General features: G+C 39.8%; 3 protein-coding genes across 11 annotated transcripts in view; 2 read left to right on the top strand and 1 right to left on the bottom strand.

Moving 5' to 3' along the window:
* Positions 1-2,231, top strand: part of slc39a1 (solute carrier family 39 member 1) — an 8,491-nt gene extending 6,260 nt beyond the window's left edge. Inside the window, exon 5 of the mRNA XM_088641265.1 lies at positions 2,071-2,231. The gene's annotated coding sequence lies outside the window, so the exon portion shown is untranslated. The remainder of the gene's footprint in view (positions 1-2,070) is intronic.
* LOC148659233 (cation channel sperm-associated protein 2-like) overlaps positions 1-8,071 on the bottom strand; it is a 14,237-nt gene extending 6,166 nt beyond the window's left edge. Inside the window, exons 1-13 of one of the 9 annotated variants that reach the window (XM_088641256.1) lie at positions 7,389-8,071; positions 6,100-6,203; positions 5,629-5,800; positions 4,573-4,746; positions 4,110-4,178; positions 3,610-3,782; positions 3,107-3,268; positions 2,318-2,442; positions 1,718-1,896; positions 1,511-1,631; positions 1,235-1,276; positions 958-1,061; positions 49-724 (exon numbers count right to left, since the gene is read on the bottom strand). In XM_088641256.1, coding sequence (XP_088497382.1) covers positions 501-724; positions 958-1,061; positions 1,235-1,276; positions 1,511-1,631; positions 1,718-1,896; positions 2,318-2,442; positions 3,107-3,268; positions 3,610-3,782; positions 4,110-4,178; positions 4,573-4,746; positions 5,629-5,800; positions 6,100-6,111 — 1,557 coding nt within the window. In that variant the 5' untranslated portion in view covers positions 6,112-6,203; positions 7,389-8,071 and the 3' untranslated portion in view covers positions 49-500. Of the gene's footprint in view, positions 1-48; positions 725-957; positions 1,062-1,234; positions 1,277-1,510; positions 1,632-1,717; positions 1,897-2,317; positions 2,443-3,106; positions 3,269-3,609; positions 3,783-4,109; positions 4,179-4,572; positions 4,747-5,628; positions 5,801-6,099; positions 6,441-7,388 lie in introns of those variants that run through there. The other 8 variants (XM_088641259.1, XM_088641255.1, XM_088641257.1 and 5 more) reach the window with 8 other exon arrangements.
* On the top strand, positions 6,624-16,349 carry LOC148659232 (protein disulfide-isomerase A3-like). The gene is made up of 13 exons (XM_088641263.1): positions 6,624-6,928; positions 8,758-8,836; positions 9,935-10,052; positions 10,201-10,308; positions 10,548-10,677; positions 11,243-11,359; positions 11,661-11,786; positions 11,903-12,085; positions 12,307-12,415; positions 12,631-12,759; positions 15,195-15,274; positions 15,494-15,551; positions 15,857-16,349. Exons 1-13 carry the CDS (start codon positions 6,795-6,797, stop codon positions 15,965-15,967), a joined length of 1,482 nt encoding a protein of 493 aa, XP_088497389.1. The 5' UTR covers positions 6,624-6,794; the 3' UTR covers positions 15,968-16,349.

Genomic DNA, 16,349 nt, shown 5'->3' with positions numbered 1-16,349 from the left:
CTGAAACATCTCTTAAGTGTTAATCTGTAAACAGACCACTGCCAGATATTGGAATGTAGTGTTTTTTATTTGTCCTTCACCTGTCATGAAGGAAAGATGTTGTAATCTTCAGGGAGAGGAGAACGAATCGGGGGCATTCCTCAGCAGATACATTTTAGGAGTCATGGAAATTCAGCAAAGCCTGAACTGCAACACAGCAAATTTAAGAACAGAGGAAGTGAAACACTTGACGTGAACGATTGGAGCTGGGCCACAGATCCTATTTGCACTGCCGAAAACGTGCATAGCTTCAAGAATGTTGATTTCACTTTCAGTCAATGTCTGAACAGTCTTAGTTCTCGCTGCTTCTTTGAGTGGATCTGCCTGAAAAGTGGTCCCTTTGAGTTGCGGAATTTACTTTATATTATATTAGAGACTAAGGTGAGGGAAAAGTAGCTACAAAAGACCAAGAGGAGTGAAATTCTAAGCACAGTTTTTCAGCGTGTCTCCTGACTTCGTATTTACATTTCTGTGGTTTGTGGGTGAGGGTAGGGGGAGCTGCCAGGTTCCAGATCCTGAACCTTACCTGCCACATTCTGTAGCCTCTTGCGCTCATCCAGGTTGTGCTGTAGCTGTTCAAGTAGCTCAAAGTATCTGAAAAGTAGGGCCCGGGGCCACGTCACCTTCTCATCCTCTTCCTGCTCCCGCATCACTGCTATATTCTCCTCCACATAAGTCTCCCAGTCTGCAAGGTGACGGAGGAACTCATTAGTGAACACACGTGAGCACACTGCGGCGTGAACTGCACCTGTAGCAGCACCGCATGTGCAGAACATATCTGAATGAATATTACTTTGCTTGTGCACAGGGAAATACACTTTGTGCCTCTGGCTCTAACTGCATGTTTCAATACTCTGTGCAGTTAACCTGTTAGGCAGCTTTCCTGGTACCTGTCTTCCGTTCAATGTCAAAACTCACCCTTTTCTGCCACCATATTTTGTTCAGTCACCCTGCCTTTCTTGTAAATCAGACCTGAGTTTAGTTGCTCTTTGCTGTCTTCTACTGGTAATTCTTTAGCAATGCTGTCAGACCAATGGGGGAAAAACATCAGAATGGACTAAACGTACTGCAAAATATACACATTTTCTTCACAATTATCAATTAAAACAATTCTTAATAATAGACTGAAAATTGTATTTTATTGGTACTCAGGTGATATACCTGCATTTATCATATAATTCAGTCAACATTTTACCTAATATTGTACCCATCTGTGCCTTTTGACTGGCTCATCCTCCTGTAGATAAAATAAGGCATATTATTGTTAGTGGTATATTGCTTATACTTCTTAATTGGTACAGTATATAGCAAACTGTATAGAAATGATAAAGTTAAGGTCATAAATACCAAGACAGATGTGGGTGTTGTACTGTTACAATCCGAGCTCTGTATGAAACTGGTCTGCTTGCATGCTCAGCAGCATACCTCTCTAAACAGATGTGTCTCTGAATACACCTACTTCTGATCTTACCTATTGATGATTTGTGCTTTGAAGAGGTCTGCCTTTTGCTGGATTTCAATCTGCTGCACCTCCCGGGAGAGGTCATTCCGAATCACTTGGAAATTGTTCACTTGAAAGGAAAACAGGAAATCTGAATAAATGAGAGCATGAGTTACTTTTCCAGAGCAGGGGAAAAACCTAAAAGACACCTGTGCCTTTTTCTAAGATGTTACCTACCCATAATTCCTACAAATATATTTCTGAAGATGAAGGAGCCAATGAGCAACCAGAGAATGATGTAGAGGCCACTGGTGGCTTGATCCAGCTCCTCCACCTTCCTGGTGTCCTGCAGCAGAGCGTACCAGTGATCCATTGTGAAGAGGATAAAAAGGGTAATGAAGGTATTGGGGATATCCCTGCAATCACAAGGGAGAAGAAACACTTGGTTCTCTGTAGATTTAGCCCCTGAATACCTGCATTATTTTATATACTGCAACCTAGTAATCTGACTACTTCTTAGTTCTGACATGCTTACTTACTGTAAATAGAATAAAGGCTACAAAAAATGCAACATCCTTTTTACCCTACAGCAAAAGTATCTCAACAACCATTACTGGAAAGGAGTTTGGATCCTGTATTACAAAGGTAAATGCTTCAGTCATTTATGTCCGTGAATACTATACATGTAGTTACCTATTTTATTTTTAAGCTACTCATCAGAACCACTGCAATAAACTTTTAGCTGAAGAAATTTTATCCTGGAGTGTGTGTGTATGAGGAGACAGGAGCCCAATTGACACAGGCCAGTATTTTCGTCTGGCAGCCCGGGACACTCACTTGAAGTTCTGATTATATACCAGGTCGGGTCTGTCAGAGCGAGTGTAGCTCTGGAAGAAGATGACCCCTGCCACAGCGAAGATATAAGCAAACACCAGAAGGAGCAGGAAGATGAAAGTCATTGCCTAGAAGAAACATGAGCGAGGGTTTGATATCACTCAGAAAGAGGACATGACTATTGAAATACTATATGGGAATATTTAGAGCAAAATATGTTATATAAATAAATGCACATTTTTTCCAGCTAATGATGCTGATTAAGTCCATAAGTATAGGTAAGAGCTGACTAAAAAGCTAAGCTAAGACTATTGTGTAGTCTATGACATTTAGAAGACTTCTGTAACACTTACATTATTTATAATAATGATAACTAATTCCTAATAATTTATTTTGTAAAAATGCTGTAGATGGAATGCTGTAGATGGTCTTCACAACCACCTTCATGATTCTAAGCAGTTTTGCTCCAGTCATGAATAGTACAAATTGCATTATTGCATAATTCAAACAGTTTGGCAAATTGGAAGGACAACAGTTTTGACAAGAGACATGTAACAGATGTACTGTATGGTGGTGAAGTTGTGATATTACAAGTGCTATCTGGCAACATTAAAAGGTTTCATTCTTTGAAGACTTTGCAAGTACCTGCACATGGAAAATTAGTTTACACAGTCATTTTAACACAGGAACTGTGCGCATAAGAGAGTATTTTACATCTGTATGATACGATTATACCTGTATTAGATCTCCTTGGCACATGTAAGATTTTCAGTACATAATGCTAAGCCCTACCTTAAATGCTTTGGAGATGGCCAGAACAATGAGCCTGACTTGCCGGAATTTGGAAACCATTTTCAGTGAGCGGAGGATCCGGAATATCCGGATCAGCTTCACAAAACCCAAGTCAGAGGAATCATCTCCTTGGTGTGCCTTTATAAGCTCAGGAAGAATTGACTAAGATAGAAAATGAATCCTATAAACATAGCACTCAAGAGTCCAAGGGAATATTGTACCTAACTTAGGGAAGTTATTTTTGTTAGAAACTGCTAACCCTGTCTACACAGCTGAACAGAACTCCTTCTGAGATTCAATACTTGTACACACACAATACTGCAGCAAATGATTGACACAGAGTCAGCACAAACCTATTGACTTAGAGTATGCTTTATGTCTTTAATATTGATATCACCCCCACGTCATTCAATTGGAAGGGTGATTGCAATATTTGATTAGTATTAATAGCAATGTATCCTTGTCAAATTACAAATGATTTAATTAATGTTTTAGTTTCTCACCAATGTTGTAACAACAAAATCAAAGATGTTCCATGTGCTTTTCCAGAACCGGAAAAAATCATCAATCCACTTGAGCAGGATCTCAAGCAAGAAGATGGTCAGGATACTCCAGTCCAGCATGTCCAGGATTAGCTTCAGAATCTCCATTTTTGGGTCCATGTTGTCAAAAACCTCTGGAAGGAGGAGAGTAAGGATCGAACAATTTAAGGTACTGCAAACTGATCGATATTTTATAAATGTTTAACACTGCAATGGCCTTGAGATATACTGTACATTAGCAACACATAAATATCTCCTGGTTTGATTTGTCTTGCTTTGTGGCAACAACCTCTGTGTGGATTGAATAGCTTGAATAACAGACTATTAGCTGAGTGACTTTGAGGGGCTTAAAATAATGTTCTGCTCTCCTCTGTGTGTTGCAGGAGTGGACTTGGTATACCGGACATTTCTTATTGAAGTGCAGAATGGAAAGAGATTAACCTGTGTAAAACAGATCATACCTGCCTGAATGCCCAATACAATGGTGTTCAGAATGATCAAAAAAAGAACAGCATTTGCAAACATATCACCTAGAAAAATTCCCATGAAGGAAAACAGAGGATATCTTCAATAATTGCACAGATGCAATTAGCTTTATAATCATAAGCTTCATTTAAAGCAATGACTTAAACATAACATACTGTATATAATTAATGTAGAAATTATGCTGGCATTTACTTATTAAAAAAGGAATCCAAACTTGAAGCTTACATGGAAACAAGGACCAGAGTAAGCAATGCTTAATGTTCTTCTATCTTTTGTCCTTACTTTAGAAAGAGCAGAAAAGGGAGAGTAAAAGGAAAATGGGTTGTCATTTGGTAATAATGGCCAGAAAAGCCTTACAGCATTTGAAAAGTAATTAAACACAGTCTATTAAAGGCAAGGTTGCACACTGGCATCTATAGAGTTGAGGACAAAGGATACTCTCCAGGACCCAGTGAGCCCACATGTTCAAAGGGGGGTAGCGAGCACAGCGATTCTTCAGTCGGCTGCGCCGGCGGTGCTCCTCAGTGATGATGTCGTTCCTTAGGGGAGAGACCTCGAAACGCACCAGCTGATGAGACTCCTTCACCATCAACATGTTGAACACTGTGTTATCTGCAAATTAGAAAAAAGCTGGAGACATTCGCCATTGTTTTAGCCCATTACAGTCCAATTGCAGAACCAGTGGGTAAATATGTCCCACTATTGAAAAGCTTGTCTTGCAAGACACTGAAAAGTCATCTTTCCCAGCTTTTTGCTGTAGTGTGAAACTTCCTATTTCCTTCTTTAGATTTTGATGGGAGTCTACAATGAACAAACATGAAACTTCCACTTTAAGTACTGGTGGAACACATGTATCACCGTCATTGGCTCATCTGTGTTTACCTAAAAGTTGAAAGTCCTACAGATTAGGGACTTCCTACAAAGTAGTAGCTTTATAACAGCCAGATTGAGAAATCTAAAGAGGCACAAGGATGTAGGCTATGTGACAGTTGATTTCTGATTTTTTTATTCTATTCTAAAATACATCTGTATCTCTGAAGATAGTCACCTAATTTTATACTCAGATTTAAAGAAGACATGATTTTGGCTGAATAAAAAATATTAGCTAATTAGTAACATGTTTCCTCAGTTTATTATATTTTGCAATGTTGAGGAACTGCTAAAAATGAAAATCACAAAATACATACCAGATAAACCTGATTACCAACAAATAGTTCCTGTTACAGTATCAGGTTTGGCAAGAAAACAGAGCAACAGTGCTCTGTACCTCCTTCAGGTGTGAGCTCACACCTGACACCTCACCACACACCTGAAGAAGGCTCCACAGCCGAAATGTTGTGTTTTCTTTCTTCTCTTTTCAGCTTGGAATAAACCTATTACTTGTTCCTTTGCAGACTACGCATGCTAACACAGCTACCCACCTGAACTACTTATAAGTATCTATGCGTAGGGCTAATATGATCAGACACGGGATGAATGGGTGGCAGACTGTACCTTGTACATCCTTGGTGCTATATTTGGGGGTCCCGCGTACCTCCCCCTGTAAGTGGTCTAGCAGGTAGAAGCTCTGGATGAGTTTGGCACGAACTATCTCAGCCCGGGGCAGGACCTTTTCCTGGGCTGGCCGGCTCTTCTGTTCAGGGAGACTGTGAACTAAGGGGGGCTCCTGCAAAGATGACAGTCACACTACTGATTCAAAGAATTATTTCTTCTGTTTAGTCAAGGGGCTCCACAAAATACTGTTCTTAAACGCAGTTTTAAACACAATATTACTTTTTACACAACATATGATAAAAAATGGACGTATTTGTAAATCAATTTCTCCTTCAGATATTTTATATCAACACCGCATTTCAACCGCTTTTGACATTTTTATCTATACGTATTTTACATATATTGTATATCAATGCTGTTGTTAACATATACATATATAAAATGATTTAATAATTTAAAATATAATTTTACCGGCGTCCCCATTTCCTTTACTGGTCAGGGGTCAGGGGTCAGGGCTGGTTTTCCTTACTAGACTGAAGCATCCATCACCTGAAGTGCATCTCCATCGCGCGAAACTGGAGATTTATAGAAGCTGAAAATCCTCGTCACAATGGGGAGTTCACCAACATTATGTGATATCACAATCAATGAAGTCCCTACATATATTGTGTAATCAAACTGGGCTCTGTTTAAAAGACCGGTTAAAAACACGCTAGAAATAAAATCACCTTAATTCCGCCATTCCAATACAACACTTTCTAAGAGGAAGATGCCTGGCGTTAACGTTTCAGCGTTTCCCTACGAGCCCTCTCCTATCACAGACAGCCCTTCAGCGCGGAAATAGTTAAATCTTGCAACTCGCGTGTGCTCTGCGCTGATTGGGTTTTTGGGCGGAGTGACGCTATTAAAAATCCAATGGTGAGGTGCCACACTTTGGTTGCTTTGGGAAGCCCCGGTATCGAACATCCTTTTCAGTGCAAAATCCTTCCTTTTCTTATTTGGGCATTGTTAGCAGCGTTGGGCCTGAGCTCGGTTTCGGTGTTGCACGGTTTAAAACACACTAGCTGCACAGAGCGGAGGCGATAAGGTTTTTCTTTTTGTTGTAGTATTATTTGGAGAAAAAAAAACCAACGTCTGTGAGACTCCTCCTAGGATAAAACCGAGCAATGCTGAAATTGTTTTTGTTAGGTTTTCTCGCCGTGGCTGTAAGTGCCAGTGATGTGCTAGAGTTCACCGATGACGATTTTGAGAGCAGAATTGCAGACCATGACTTGGTTCTGGTGGAGTTCTTTGCGCCTTGGTGAGTTTTTTTATTTATTTTATTCTCAGAATAGCTTGGGAATCAAATTTGCGGTCCCATGGGAATTCGTATTTGCATAGATCAGATGTTTCTTTTGCTGATGAGTGGATACGCATTGCTCGATTGATTTACCTATGGGTGCGCGACGTATTCTGTACAACTTAATTTGAGTATACGAAACTAACGTTGACATGTTGAATCTTACGTTAACGGTTTCAGTTTTGAAAGACGCCTACTTTAAATGTGCAAGAAATCACTTTCGATTTTCACACCCCAGAGCAGACGGTTAATTAATAAAACTGGTAAAAGGCCTCGTTTTATTTTTAAGTAACTGTAGCCATTTACTTCATTGTGCACAAGCTATCGTAACATGCGGATATATTGGCAGATCTAAAAACGGTTCATTCACTAAAACCAGTTAATGTTCATACACGGAAGCGCATATATGTAAGAAACTTACATCCGGTTCTCTTCAACTCCTGGGTAAGAAATAAGGTTTCCAGAAGATACGCCTTCCATCTGGGGAATTTGGAGTAGACTTTGCACCTTGAATCGGGCGATGCATGAATAATGTCAGAGTAAAAATCCCCCGGGACACTGCATGACGCTGGAATTGGCTAAATTACATGGTGTAATGCATAGTGTAAAATTAAAAGACGCTTTCGTGAAAGTCTTTAAAGACTAGTGCTCATCACGTTACTCAACGCCTCGTCTGCTTTCAGGAAGTAAACTAATCGAGTTCAGATTGCCTAGGACCGGTATATTTTTACTACCACAGTAAAGAGGGGGTGAATTAAATAAAGAAATCCTAAAATCATCTGAATTATAACAGACGCGATGAGTCCAAGAGTGAAGACTTCCGTATTTAAAATTTCAACATGCAGCTTCAAAGCAACTTGTCAGTTTTCACAAGTTTTGATGAAACAAATAGCACTTACGGATTGCAAACTGGCTGAGCACAATTTACACTTCTTCCAAGTAAGTGTGTAACCCTCTATGAGGGAGATTTAAAAAAAAAAATTCGCACAGTCTCAAAATAAAATATCGTCCTTGTGATCTTGGTGGGGGGAAACTGGTCTAAGGTGCCGCTGCCGGCTAACTAATGTATCGAACAGTACGTATTTCGTGGTTGCCTTAACTTGAAAATGATAGCTTGCTCTACTGTCAGGAAAAAAACGCTGTTACGCTGAACTTAAAACTTTGAAATGAATGGTCGCGCTTTTTTTCTGTCTAAGCGTCACTAAACGGAGACCTTGAGAACTACAGCTCCCATGGTTGCCGTGGGTTCAGGTTAAGGTTGCTAGGAAAGCGGAGATTTCCGCCTTACTGTTGTCAGGTCATGATAGGCTTGCAGAGTTTGGGTGTCGTCTTGTGATTGGCTGATGAGATGAGGTGGACAGTTAAGCATGCGGTTTTCTGCTGCGGGGTTTGGTAGGATAAAAGGCACCGGACCCTGACACTTCAGCTTCGTGAGCTCTTTAGTGTCTTGTACTGATAGGGCGTTAACAGCATTGTCATGTCTTAATCTAAAGGCAGTGTCCACATTCCCATTTGTTCTCCAGTGTAACTTTTTCTTAGTCAGCACACTTCATCCACAGACTTCACCCATAACTTGCACATCTCTATGGAACTTTACATCCCAAAGGTTGTTACAGTGCCTTATGTAAGAAGTAAACTTCAATAGCCCATTAGCTTTTCTTTTAAATTAAATTGAGGCTGTTTGCTGTCTCTTGGTGTGGCAGAGAAAGACCATTTAAATATAAACTGTTGCAGAAGCCCCTGTCCTTCTCCTCTTTCGCGGACCTGGTTAAAAGATCTTTGCTTTGCAGGTGTGGTCACTGTAAACGCCTGGCCCCTGAATATGAATCTGCTGCGACGCGTCTCAAAGGCATCGTCCCTCTGGCAAAGGTACAGCTGCTTCCAATATAGGCTGCATTGTGGGTCTTTTTAAAAACTTTAAATAAGTTTTAATGCATAGGAAGAAAAAGACAATCGTAGGTTGTGATGAACAATTATGTACACGCAAATACGGGTTGTATTGCTCTGAGAGGAAAGACATGTAACTAATTCAGTTAGCGGTCATGATTACAGGTAGGCCCTAATGGCTGAGAAGAATAAGTGAATGAGAGGGCTTTGTTCTGTTTAAAGAAAAGTGGGCTTTACTGTAGGCTCAAATTTCAATACCCACTTTTGATTCTAAACCCAATTCTGTTAGAAGGTGTGACTTCTGAGATTTAAGATCCAGTCTTATTCCCCCCTGACTTTTGTTATTAAAAATCACACAGGATATATAAAATCAGAAAATGAATAATTGCCATTTGTAACCAGTACATGTACTGGTACAATGCATTTTGTGCTTCCATTGTACCAGTACATGTACTGGTTACAAATGGCAATAAAGTTCAAGTTCAAGGAGCTGGTGGTGGTTATTCATTTCTGATAGTTTGGGAATCCATACTCTGACTTTTTTTTTAAGCTCTGAGTGGGTGAGACATTTTGATGCACATTTGGGGGTGACGTGGGATTAGAGGTGCTAAATCTTGTTTTAGCCTGCAGAATTTGTGGATTGGTTTAATGTTTTCCCTCTGGCAATCGCAACTATTAGGGACAGCCAAAGAGTGTTTAGACAGATAGGACGTTGTTTACACTGTTAATAATGCGTGGTGACCTTGGGCCTTCTCCAGTACATGCATCATGTGCTGTTAAACCCTTGTGCAAGGTACTGTTTCAAGCTTGTTTTGGTGAATTGCTCAGCTGTGTAGATTTGATACAAATTAAAATTTCAGATAAGAGTAAGATAGTAAACACATAAATCAGTAATGCCGAGAGGGGCATTTATATCCATAAAATGTAGAACACACTCCTTAATTTCAGATTTTGTTCAGTATGCTGCACCTTTGTGTACAAAATGCTGACTCATTGAGGAAAAAAATGGAAGTGATTAAGTGGTCTTAATTAATCTTTGATTGAAACCGGTGAAAGTGATGGTCACTTCTGTTTCTCTAGGTTGACTGTACCGCAAATTCCAATGTGTGTAACAAGTTTGGGGTGAGTGGATACCCCACACTGAAGATCTTCAGAGGTGGAGAGGAATCTGGTGCATATGATGGGCCTCGCACAGCAGGTATTTTTGTCTGATCTTCTGTTCCATTAGAAGGATCTTGCTAGTCTGCTGGGTGGAAACCAGTAGGCACTGCTGTCCAGCAGAGTTGTGATGGCTTCCTGAGTGAATTTGTATTGACTCCGACTCCTGTGATGCTCTGCTTTTCCAGATGGGATTGTGAGTCACTTGAAAAAGCAGGCTGGCCCAGCTTCAGTGGAGATCAAGACTGTAGAGGAGTTTGAAAAGTTCATTGGAGACCGTGATGCTAGCGTTATAGGTAAGTTTGTCGGTGAGGTGATCAGTGTAGTGATGCATTTTACTACCAAGTGTTTAATTCTAATTGTAAGTGTATTTCTGATTAACTGGTTTTATGAACTTATTTGCACTGATAAGTGAAGCCTTGAATATACGGCCCTGTCTTGATGCATGGGTTTTTTTTATAGGTTAAAGTTAGTGCTTGGGTAAAGGTGACTCAGGACAATGTTTTTCCTACTGACCTCTGTCTGTTTTTTTCAGGTTTCTTTGCTGAGGGTGGCAGCACAACTCAGGCCGAGTTCCTGAAGTCCGCTAGCGCCCTGCGAGAGTCCTATCGCTTTGCACACACTAATTCTGAGGAACTGCTTCAGAAACATGGCATTGATGGAGAGTAGGTATCTCTGAGCTGCATCTTGCACAGCTTCTGTATCTGCTTCTCAGCTTTGTATTACACCTTCAGGAATGTCTCGATTCTTTAATATAGAATGTGACTGAAGCTATTTTCGGAGAGAGAGAAAACCCCAAAATGTGGTAAAATGGCTGATTATATTAAGGACTGGGGCCTTTCTACACTTCTAGAATCCTGCCTGAGACTTTCTTTGATCTTCAACTTGATTTTTTTTCTAAGTTCATGCTGACCATCATAGATGTCATAATGTCTTAAATGGATTGTTAGTAAAAACAAAAGTCAGCCAGATGAGGATTATTCATAGTACACTGATCATTTTAACTCTGGTGGTTGATTCTGATAACATCCTAGTAAAGTTTCAATCCAAGGTAACCTTATAAACAACTTGTTCTTCATCTCTAGTAAATCTACTGTCATCTAACAAAGGCAAGGCCTCCCAGATCTCGGCTAGTAACCACCATAACCCTAGTGTGTGAAAGATCGTTTTCTGCTCTAGTACATAGTGTGACCAAGGTAATGGCCAATTTGAATGTTATTTATATTCCAGGGGAATTGTTCTCTTCCGGCCACCACGCCTGAGCAACAAGTTTGAGGAGAGCAGCGTGAAATACAGCGAAGACAAATACACCAGTGGGAAAATCAAGAAGTTCATTCAGGATAATATGTAATTTTTTTTTGTTTGTTGGAGTACTTTATTCAGACATAGCCGATATTAGCCATTTTTAACAAAGCACTTAAATGTAACGGCTGATTTTCTGATTTCCATGATATATTCCATGAGTGCTACAGCAATTTTGGAGCTTTCTGCTCTTTTGATAGAATTGGCACAGATCAGGCTATTTAACACTTGGATAACTTCTAATGCTTCACAGCAGCATAGAGGACATTGTTTTATAGGCTGCATATTGTCATGTTTGAGGCCTGAGGGTTTTGAACAGCAGGTCACACTCTGCCCATTCTTATAGTTTGGGAATCTGCCCGCACATGACTGAGGATAATAAGGACCAGCTGAAGGGCAAGGACCTCCTGGTGGCTTACTTTGATGTGGATTATGAGAAGAACCCCAAGGGCACCAACTACTGGAGGAACAGGTATGCTATAGGACCTGGCCTTCTTAATTAAGGGGTAGAGGGGAGTTCTTTATGCAGTTGTACAGTGAGACTGGGGCACTCCTCATCCTGACGCCGACATCTCCTTTTTCCTGCAGAGTGATGAAAGTGGCCAAAAGTTTCCTGGATCAAGGAAAGAAGCTGAGCTTTGCTGTAGCCAACAAGAATTCCTTCAGCCATGAAATCTCCGAGTTCGGACTGGACAGCAGCAGTGGCGAGTTGCCGGTTGTTGGCATTCGAACTGCCAAGGGGGATAAATATGTTATGCAGGAGGAATTCTCGTGAGTATCCCTAATGAGGCTTCCTGCAATGTTGTGTGCAGTACTGTTCAGAAGAGAAATAGTCATTAGTTTTACTTTATTTAATATGAGTATAAAATGACTTTTGACTTTGGTTCCTGAGAGGACAGTATTTGGAGTAAAATGAAACTGATGGAATACTAGGCTGATAAGCTACAGTAGTGTCTTGTGCTGACAGTAACATGTTTTGTGTTGCTCTGCAGACGTGATGGCAAAGCACTGGAGCGATTCCTGCAGGATTACTTTGATGGCAAACTGAAACGTTACCTCAAGTCTGAGCCAGTGCCCGAGAGCAATGATGGTCCAGTCAAGGTGAGGTTGCAGCCAGTTTACAGCTGGAATTCTTAGAAAGATTACATTCTTTGTTATATTGCAAGATATTGAAGTCTGTTCTCTACCTTGCCTAAAACACTGGGCTTTCTAACTAGTTCTGAAATCTTGCAACAGACTCCTAATCTCCCTATTCCCTGCTGATTTCAGTATTGTAATTTCCTCGCACGACTTAAATGCTGTTGTGTTCCTCACAGGTGTTGGTAGCTGAGAACTTTGAGGAAATTGTGAATGATGACAGTAAGGATGTTTTGATTGAGTTTTATGCTCCTTGGTGTGGACACTGCAAGAGTCTGGAACCCAAATACAAGGAGCTGGGTGAGAAGGTGAGAGGTTTGCTTACTTTTTGAGGTCCTGCACAGATAGTGTATTATAGGCAGGTTAACCAGCTGTAGAAATGCATCTTATCTGCTACTTGCTGAACTGACCCCCTAGTTTAGGAACTACATTATCAAGCTGGCAATTATGCCGGCATCACACTACACATCTTTTCCTAGGATTTTCAGTTGTAGCCTTTATTTACATAATCGTAAGAAAATCGCTGAGTTATAGAGAGTTGCAGCGTGTGCCTCTTACCATCAGTTGTGTAGTGTGACATCCTTAGCGACTCAGTCATAGCGCTCTTAACAGCCCCATGACCCTCTGCAACTTGCCATAATAAAATCAAACTAGTCATAGGGGTGGGCAGTGAGCCAGATCTGTACTTGTGAGTTAATGTGCCCATTATATTACACGTTATAGTGCAGTACTAATTTGTTTTAAAGTTGTTTTATGTTAACTTTTATGTTTGCACATTTGTTCTATATTTATAAAGAAGAATTATTTTTTAACATGTTTATTTGTGGGGAAAACAGTGCCTGTGTTAGACTTTTTTTTTTTAAGATGTTTACTTTTGTGCGGTGCTCCAAAATGAGGTGACCCCACAGTACTTTCACGGCGCAATACGAGACTTGGAAACATGATGAAAAGTTGTGAGGGAATAGTGTAATTTGTCACCCCCTGCAATTCCTAGCCATATAATTTGACACCCTCTAGGACAGAAAAGGCAGCGAGATTCAGCAACTGCAGTCGTTAAATTTGACATTTTAACTAGAAGTCGTGTCGCGTCCTGTAGTGTGATGCCGGCTTTAGGAGTGTGATTAGACCATAAACCAACAAGAGAATGGAGATACCAAAGGACCGTTCTATAAAGGAGCTTCTTTTGACATTTGAAATGTGAAAGGTAAATAAACTGGCTCAGACTGAAATCACTTCTGCTTTCTTTCCAAATAGATTCCCTTTTAGTTTTGCTTTTGGTTTAGTACATTAACTCAAGAAAACTGATAGCTGGCGTGTGTTGTGCTCTGTTGTAGCTCTGTTTAAGTTAAATATTGACTTGTAAAATAAGGATACACTCTTAAAACTCCTGTTTTTATTGTACACACTAGTGATTTGAATAGATAGTGTGCTTGGTTAAGAGATTCTCATGATATATGGAGAGAAACAGTAGGCGTCACAGACTTAAAATTTAGTTAGATTTATTTTGGTTGGTTTATATCTGTACATAAGCAGTCATATTCATGAACGTGCTTAAAAATAAAGCATCTTCTTAAATACTTTGAATGTGCTGAGAAGCATTACATTTTTTCTTATTCTGCTGCCAAAAAGTAAATTATACTTTGGCAGTAAAGTTTAAAACGTGACTTTTATACACTAAAAAAAAGCAACAAATACATTTGGAGCCAATACTCATTGGGTGTATTTAATACTGATACTGTTTATATTGTTAATGGATATCATGTCTTTCGCATCAAATACTTCACAAATTAAACAACCAATGAAGTGGTTGCAGAAAAGAAGCAAGGAATTTTGCCTGTTAGTGTTTATCCTTTAAAAAATGGGCAGAAAATGTATGGGTATTCCAAAGGGATCTTGGTTGTGTCTAAAGTTATTAAGTGTACTCTACAAAATGCATTCTTCATATCGGAAAAGCTTTTCCTTCAGCTGACATTGAGAATAACTTTTTTTACTGTATGGTGAAGCACCAATAGTAATGCTTAATTTACGAGTTCATTTCTATAACTTAAGGGACAATGTTAAGAGTCATGTCTCTGTTCTGGGTAGTGTGGCTATATCTTAATAGTTTATTACAAAATAAGAATGGCAATAACTTCTGGTCCCATTTTCATAATCTTACTAGAACTACCCTTTAATAGGAACAAACGATACCCCCATGTTATTGCCAAATAACAAGAACTTCCAATTTCTTCCATGCTTGGAAAAAGTTAAATATATTTTTGTGGGATTTGGATGGCTGGGGTAGAGCCAGTCAGTCATGATTAGATTGGGACTGTAGAAAATAAATTCTTAGTCAGGTTTGCCTAGAAAAGTGCAGTGAGTTTATTATGTATGCATCCAGGAATTGCTCAGCCATAGGAGTGGCAATTCAAAGTAACAGCTTGAACTTTTCCCATTTATATAGATAAACAAGCACAAAAACAGTTAACATTTGTGCAGTAAAGCAAAGATATTGCAGGACAAAGACAGCTTATTTACAACTTCAGACATCCACTACTAGTCCTTGAACACAATATGGCACGGAAATTCGCTGGACTTAAACTAATCGTAACTGTTGCTTGGGTTACTCCTCAGGCAGTTTTCTGCCCAGGAAGCCAAGAACTACAATGTGCTCTTAACCCTTTCCTTCATGCCCAAATGAGGCATAAGAATAATGCAAACCTGAAATTAGCTGCTTAAATTGGGAAATTGTTCTCATCCACAGCTGAGCGATGACTCCAACATTGTAATAGCCAAGATGGACGCCACTGCTAATGATGTGCCCTCTCCATATGAAGTCAGGGGGTAAGGATATTTTTCAGATGAGAATTGAATTAATGACTTGGTATCATCATTTAAGCAGCTTGTAAAAGTTAACAGATTAACTGCTTGTGTTCTACAATGAGCATTTGAACGGAATCTTTTCTATTGATAAGCCCCATGTTCCTATGACTTGGATGTGGCATAGAGGCATTAAAAGTTTATACTACTCACTTTCGTCATCAAGCCCCTCTTTTGTTTCAGATTCCCAACCATTTACTTCTCTCCTGCTGGGAAAAAGCAGAGCCCAAAGAAATATGAGGTTTGTGCCAACTGTGTATACTCGGTGTCCATTTAGCTTTTTTTAAATGTACTCGACATAAAGTAAAGTAAACCAGTTTTTAGTTGGGATTTATAGCTGAATGTGCAACAATTACTCAAACCCAAGATTTAAATGGCAGATGAGGACATGAGTCTCATACACACGCACTATTTGAAAGTATAGGCTAAGATCTTGCTCGTTTTGAGTGATGTGGTGATGGGAGGACAATTGGAATGCAAGTCAAATGCGTTTTGCTTTATACCTTCTGATACAGCAGTTCTCACTGTCAATGGTGTTACTTACAGGGAGGCCGTGAGGTCAGCGACTTCATTAGCTACCTGAAGAAAGAGGCATCCAATCCCCTAGTTATCCAAGAGGAAGAGAAGAAATCCAAGAAGAAGAAAAGCGAATTGTAAACCATGACAAGGTTTTCGTGCAAGGAAATGTAATGGGGGAATTGTTTTTAAAATTCAATATTTAGAGTATCAAAGAACGACCTGATCCAAGTGATGTACCTTTCTGGGACAAGCTGCTCTGGGAACACGGAGGAAGGTCGTCTGAGAGAATGTCTCTCCTGAATGGCTCAAAGTGGACACAATTCTCTGCTCCCCACTTTCTTGATCTCGTTCCTTTGCTAGATGCACTTACCGTTTGAGACCCATTCCAAACACGGCTGGCAGTTTTTTTTTTTTGTTGGGGAGGGGAAAAAATAGTTCTGGGGATTTTTTTTTTAATTTTATTTTGTACCACTTTTTTTGTACATCTGGAAGAACTTAAAATAAAGTCCCATAAAACAAA

This window comes from Lepisosteus platostomus, chromosome 7 (assembly GCF_059453375.1).
Source record: "Lepisosteus platostomus isolate fLepPlt1 chromosome 7, fLepPlt1.hap1, whole genome shotgun sequence".
Lineage (NCBI taxonomy): Eukaryota > Metazoa > Chordata > Actinopteri > Semionotiformes > Lepisosteidae > Lepisosteus > Lepisosteus platostomus.
The sequence above is the reverse complement of the archived record's forward strand: the minus strand, read 5'-3'. Positions and strand labels throughout refer to the sequence as shown.